This window comes from Cajanus cajan, chromosome 8 (genome assembly GCF_000230855.2).
Source record: "Cajanus cajan strain Asha chromosome 8, NIPB_CcT2T_4, whole genome shotgun sequence".
Classification (NCBI taxonomy): domain Eukaryota; kingdom Viridiplantae; phylum Streptophyta; class Magnoliopsida; order Fabales; family Fabaceae; genus Cajanus; species Cajanus cajan.
In genome coordinates, this window is record NC_138524.1 from 10,147,870 (window position 1) to 10,155,123 (window position 7,254).

The 7,254-nt window shown below is 33.8% G+C and overlaps 1 protein-coding gene across 1 annotated transcript; it reads left to right on the forward strand.

Annotated features, from left to right (window-relative positions):
* Positions 1-52: 52 nt before the first annotated feature.
* Positions 53-3,841, forward strand: LOC109798318 (Rho GTPase activating protein with PAK-box/P21-Rho-binding domain-containing protein). The gene is made up of 5 exons (XM_020358536.3): positions 53-606; positions 1,820-1,940; positions 2,153-2,272; positions 2,384-2,614; positions 3,088-3,841. The coding sequence occupies exons 1-5, from the start codon at positions 245-247 to the stop codon at positions 3,616-3,618; spliced, it is 1,365 nt and encodes a 454-aa protein (XP_020214125.1). The 5' UTR covers positions 53-244; the 3' UTR covers positions 3,619-3,841.
* The last annotated feature ends 3,413 nt before the right edge of the window (positions 3,842-7,254 follow it).

A 7,254-nucleotide genomic window follows, 5' to 3' on the forward strand; every position in this document is an offset into this window, starting at 1 on the left:
TTGGATTCTTGTGAAATGGAAGTTGGATAAATGACACAAGTCCACCAAACACTATTATTGCTCTTAACCACTACCTGGCTGTAAAATTTCACACTATCTCCTTCTTCCCCAACATAACATTAAAAAACGCAGTTAATGATTCTCACGTTCTTCCACATTTGTTGGGGACCCTTTTCTTGGATCCAACTCCTCGTAAAAAAATAGCCACTACCCTCTCATCAAAACCAAATTTTTCCTTTATTTTATGACAAGGGTCCCTCTCCCGTTTTCTTTTACAGTGCCAGCCATGACCGAGGTGCTCCATTTCTCTTCCTCTTCGTCTCCTTCCACTTCATCCGACGGCATTCTCCAGGAACCGCCCTCTCAAGCGCCGGTCGCCGCCACCACGCAGCAAGACCTCTCTCTTCTCGCCATTCTCGTCACCCTTTTCAGGAAATCCTTGATTGCTTGCAAGAGTGAGGGGAGGAGGGGCCTCTGCGCCATGGACATTGGTTGGCCCACTAACGTGCGCCATGTTGCGCATGTCACCTTCGACAGGTTCAATGGCTTCTTGGGCTTGCCTCGTGAGTTCGAACCTGAAGTCTCCACGAGGCCTCCCAGTGCTAGGTGGGTAGTGGCTACCCACTAGCTAACACATCGTTTGCTAACTCATCACATTCTTTTTCCTTTTATGTGTCTCATCATGTCATGATCTTACTTTCTTACTTTCCTTGCAATTTCATTATCAACAAAACTCAGGTATAGGATCATAGCGTGTCGGTGTTACTACAATTATCTGATCAGAATTGGAGTTTTATCGTTGCATTTAATGGAAACCTCGATAATATACAATTTACTCATAAATTCATGTTAACTAAGTGAAACATACATGTTACTAATATGAAACTTTGATTCTAATAAGAGAACAATAATTCTGTAGGTAGATTTTTTTTTGCTTGAATTATACTTATCTGCCAAATTTGATAATACTCATGAGCCAAATTCTAGTTAGAGGGATTATGCTCCTCAAGTCAGTGTTTTCGGAATATGAGCATAATGTTACTTTATTTCTTTGGGTGTAATTATAAGTTTGCAATTTGATTATACACTCATGAGACAAATTTGAGGTAGAAGGATTCGGATGCTCAAGTCGGTGTCTATAGAATGTGAGTATAATGTAAAAATTAGAGAGATACCTTAGGCATTTTTTTTGGCCCATTTATACGGTTCTCAGTTAAGTTATTTTGGTGTTTCCTGTGTGAGGTGGAGTGGAAATTGTCTCTCAGGTGAATATTGCAGGAATGGTTGCCTCTAATGGATTTTCGGGGCTATGATCAGGTGTTTTGCAGTTACATTGAAGCTTATCTTCTATTAGAAGGTTCATGATGTAGGGTTTTTTTTTAATAACTATGATATTGGTACGAAGTATGTATCATCAAAAATAATGACTAATTTATTCTGGTATAAGTTTTTAGAGCTTAGTTATTGGGTTTTGGTTATTCGGCTGGCTTAATTTGTCAAACTAGACCCAAATTCTCTGGAGAGTGGTCCAGAAGACTATTTAATGATTTTGAGTCACATTAAAAGCCTTTTGATTTGTGGGTTGCCTGTTTTATGAAGACTCTTGCGTGTTACTTTCAAATGTTATATGACACAGTCACCATGTATAAATGGTTTTCTTTGAAAATTTTAATGTTCTTTCAACCTTGTACGATGTTTGTAGATAGCTGACTTTATCGTGAATAAAGATGTTATTTTTCTTTAGCATGATTCATGATGGAAATAAGTAATCTTATTTTGGTTTTTGGTGTATTCTTTTTGCTTAAATTATCACGTGTAGTGCAACTGTTTTTGGAGTTTCAACAGAATCCATGCAGTTATCATATGACACAAGAGGGAACAGTGTGCCGACCATACTTCTACTTATGCAAAGGCACTTGTATGCTCTCGGAGGGTTGCAGGTTGATCACCTAATTTTTTCTCAGCTTTGCTTCTCCTTTACCCAATTTCTCATGGCGTTGAATTGAACAACTGAACACAATTTAAAATATGCCAAAAAGAAAAATGAAAGTCCTGCTTTATATATAATTCACCACTCTATATGATCTTGAAAGTTAAATTTACACTACTTGTATGCTCTTGCTTGGTTAAACAGTTAAATTTATCCATGCAGGCAGAGGGGATTTTCAGAATTAATGCAGACAATAGCCAAGAGGAGTATGTTAGGGATCAATTAAATAGGGGATTGGTCCCAGAAGATGTTGATATACATTGTTTGGCAGGACTAATTAAGGTATAACAATGAAAAGAAACATGGTACACGCTAAATTCTGTTTTGGTGTGAGGAGAGAGATGTATACACTATATATGATAATTTGATTTTGATATTCTTGTGCATTTCAAGGCTTGGTTTAGGGAACTACCTACTGGTATTCTGGATTCTTTATCACCAGAGCATGTTATGCAATGCCAGACCGAAGAGGATTGTGCTGAACTGGCGAGGCAGCTACCTCACACGGAATCTTCCCTCTTGGACTGGGCTATCAATCTCATGGCTGATGTGGTCCAAGAAGAACACCTGAATAAGATGAATGCTCGCAACATTGCCATGGTTTTTGCACCAAACATGACTCATGTGAGTTCCAATTAATCTTTATTCTTTGATTCATTGATCAAAATCAAGTTTTATTCTTGAACCAAAGTATTTTGTGCACTACTTGTTTGAAAGGAGAAAATAAGTGATACACTAACAGTATAAAATAATTTTATACTGTCATTCAATCACAAATCACTATTTATAATAATTTGTTAACTTTTATAATAAATAAAAGGTCATATCAACAATGATATCCGATTGGTTGATAGTGTAGTGCATAATCATTAAACTATTATTTGAAATTGATCATGCATATTGGTGAAGTTGTAAAAGCTTTAGTTCTTCCTTTTGTGTCTTGACACATTACTTGATCATTGTGACGGTACTTTTACCTCTAGGGAGGTCCTGATAGTGTCATTTTTGTCCATAAGAGTAGTAAAGATACCAATGTCATATAGTTTATCTATCTTATGGTAGGTTTCAGTTACAGAATTTAGTCTTAATGATTGCAGATGGCAGACCCTTTGACTGCATTGATGTATGCAGTTCAAGTCATGAACTTCCTGAAGACACTGACATTAAGGACACTGCGAGAAAGAAAGGATTGTGTGGCAGAATTATCTCCTGGATCTTGTTTAGAGCCTTCTGATGAAAACGGGGACCACAGTCTTTTGGAGTCCTGCCAGCAAGATGATGTAGACACAGAAAATGAAGAAGAAGCAGGGGAAACCTTTGCTGAGAAAACTGTGTTAGAATGTTCCCCTGAGTCCCTCCAAAACAAAAGCTCAACTGAAGGAGAATGTGGCAGTGTGATAGGCTCTTGTGAGAATCTGGTATGTGATGAGGACTTGTATTGTGAATTTCCACGCAAAGGAAACACTGGAAAGAGTAAGAGTGGCCAATCAAGTAATTCCAATGCTAAAAAGGGGACCAAAAAAGGCAGAGGCTTGCAACCTGTGATCCATGTGGCTGTTGAGAAAAAGGGTATTAGCAATCTGAGCTATATAGATTCAAGATCAGAAAGGATAGAAGCCTGGAGGTGAAAGAAGCATCACTCTGATGTATTGGAGTGTAATTTGATTCTGACATTGTGGCATTGTAATTGTAAGTTTGTTTTAAGAACAAGTTTGTGAAGTGGTTCAGATTTTTTTTTTTAATTTCCTCGGTTTGTTTAACTTGTCTGATTTGTAGAATGACACTATGATCAACACTGACATTGTACTGAAATAACATTTCATATGTGTGGGGTTACTTGTGTTCTCATTATTATTCCCGAAGCTGGCCGTTCACTTGCCAATGTTGCAGTGTATAAATTAATCACTTCTGGATTCTGTACCAATTTGCGAAATGCTAGGATGATAATAATATGGTATGCTAACTAATACCTAAACTCAGGTAGATGTAGCTTTTATTACATTTTATTTGCTGTAGGTAAAGAACCTCTATTATCTATATCACCACCATTAATGAAAATCTCTAACTTGTATGGTTGTTGGTTCCACAAAAGGAAAAACAAATTTGAGTAATTTCGTGCGAGGTGGCAAATATATAATAGATAAAAATAATAATTTTTTATACATAAATATAATAATAATACAAACGTTTTGAAAAGTTTATATAGTCTACAGTACAGTGTACAGCACCATTCACCAAGCAGATGCTTATCCAATCATCCATTTTTTTTTTATTTCTGTTATCATTTTCATACTTATACCCTTTCCTTTTCCTATCATCTAACATTGATGATACACTGATTTCCTTGACATTAGTGGTGAAGGCTGAACCTCAACTTTTTTTGGAAATAATGCTATGATTGCATGTTGCAGCTCGCGGCCTCGTGGGAATAGATTATCATGTAAGATGACACATTAGCCTCCTAAAAGGTGACAGGAGTATTTTGAATTATCTTGAGTCATGATTTTTCCCCTTTCAACTTATATTAGGTCATCAACATACAAGTGTCAACTTAAATTCCCATTTTGATAGAGGGGTAGGACCTACCGAAGTAAAAGGTTTTTGCTTTTACTGCAGATACAATTTTTACTAACTTTTAATACATGAGTGAGTAGGATTTACTATATGTCAATCAAGAAGTTAGATACAAATGGTTAATATCTCAAATATAATGTTAAATTGTTTGAACAAATGTTTGAATTCGATTTTTGACAAAAAAAATAATTATTTACCAAATTTTATTTCCTTCTAAGTCAAGTGAGAAAGCAAAAAAAGATTGTGTTGTATGTCATGTTCTTATTCATTGACCTTTTAGACATTAAAAAACAAATTTATTCAACACGTTTCTCAACAATATATATATATATGTATATCCACATGATTTTTTCATGAATTAATAAAAATAATGAATTAAAATCGTTATAATTTTATTAAAAATTAATCTTTGCAATTTTATGTAAAATTACTAATTAAATTATTAAGTTTTTATTGAAATTGAAACATTATCATTTTTACGTATGATTCAAGCAATCTGCATAACTATTTACAAATAGTAATCAAGTTCCATAATTATACCAGTTTGTGTTAGAACTTGTAAGAGTGTCTATTAAGATACAAATGATTAATTAAGGACTTGATTCCAAAATGTTCCAAGATAGTCAACAAAAATTCTTACTATCTTATCTTTCGAAAATGATCTACGATGTAAAAATGAGACAGTTACAAGAGGTACCATCATTCTAATAGGCTAATTAATTCAACATGTTCAGAATATTTCTTTATGGGTGTTTAATGTGCAACCAAGAATATCCATAATCTGTGTAACTCAATAAGTTCAATTTCTATTGTGTGTGATAACTTGTTGGATCAACGATAGTCTTTCACCCAGAGAGTTGGAGATATTTGTGGCAAGACCAAAAATAGCACGTGCTAGATCATTGAGAAAACCAAACCCATAATGCATCCAATTCCAATTCATCCATTTTTCCACCACATAAAACCAGCAAAAGTCCTTGGTCATAAAATAAATGTTGAACAATGGTTTGATGACAACGATCAAGTGCTTTTCGAAGTTCATCATCATGTACTGAAATTATAAAAGATTAAGAGTCTTTTGTTCAAACTTAGAAGTGCTTTAAAGAATTTTTTTATTAAAAAAAATCTTTATTTTTAATTGAGAAATTTTCAAGAGTATTTTTTTAACTTGTATACAAAGAGGCTCTAAAATGAATTTGAATAATATACAATTTGAGGTGATAGCTTGTGAACAAGCTTCTCTAACAACTTCCGACCAGCTTTTTGAGCAATGAAAAACATTAGATATATAATTAGTTAGGAACTTGTTAGTAGAGATTTACTATTTGTTGCTTATACATAGGTGTTCTGTAATATAATCTCATGTTAAGAATAAGACTGTTTTACACAATATCGGCTCATTGGCTGAAATAAATAAATAAAAATTACATAAAATAAATTATAAAAAAAAATTAATCACTAAAATAGGTTATTTTTGACACGCTAGCATTGACGTGGCATAGAAAGCGCAAGGAGAAGGGCATTTCGCAGATGGCGCCTCCCCCGTGCGTTTTCTTTTAATGACGTGGCAAAGGCCAATACAGAAAACGCCTCCCGTCCCATGCGCCTTCTTCCAACCTACAGAATACGCCTCCTCCCCATGTGCCTTCTTCAAACGGACCCACACGCTACATTTTAAATGTTTTAAATGGAAGGGAGGGTGAATAAAGATATTAAAAATTATAAATTAATATAAATGATTAAATTATATTTTATAAATAAATATGAAAATAAATTATTTTAATTTATAATTCTTATTAAAAATAATTTAAATTAAATTTTAAAAAATTGATTGACAAGTTCAAATCGATTTAATTAATTGTTTATTGATTTTATCGATATTGAATCAATTCTATTGTACTAATTCTTCACTGATTCAATACGAAAACATTTAGGACTTATTTTTGCTCATATCAGTCTAACTTACTGGGTTGGACAGATTTTCAAAACCACTAATTCGTTTCACTTATTAAAATGTAATCCGTTAAATTTTGAATCAACATATCCAACGGTTAAGAAAGCTCTGGCACACCCTAGAATCCGTGTGCAAAGCAATAAACAAGAAACAAGTTATTTAAGGGAGAAATAAAGGTTCTTGGAAAATGAAATTCAAAAGAATTGAAATGGTCATGTGTACAGTAAAAGCTGCAGAAATAAAGAAGATAAATGCTCTACACTACAATGTGACAACACAATCACGTGTTGATAGAAGCACTAGTCATATGGGAAGACATCTTGTACAATTTGAGGAAGATAATGTTGTTGATTACTGTTCTCTTCAACTTATGGATGATAATGATGTAGATTACATGTTTGGTGTGTATAAAGAGTTTTTTTGGAGTTAGACCAATTGGATTTACACCAAGATTCAGAGAACTCTTAAAGAAATTACACAATGTATGCGTCGACCACGTATTCCTGATTAAATTATTGTTTGTTTATGTGATGAATTATCTGAACTTGAGAATGATACATCAACTAGTTTAGTTGATCCATAATATGTAATTTGATGTTGTTATGATACATCAACTAGTTTAGTTGATCCATAATATGTAATTTGATGTTGTTGTATTAATGATAAAAGTATGTGGGTCCAATTAGTATTACAATTAGTTTTCAAACTCGAAAGTTTTGAGTTTAAATCTTGACTG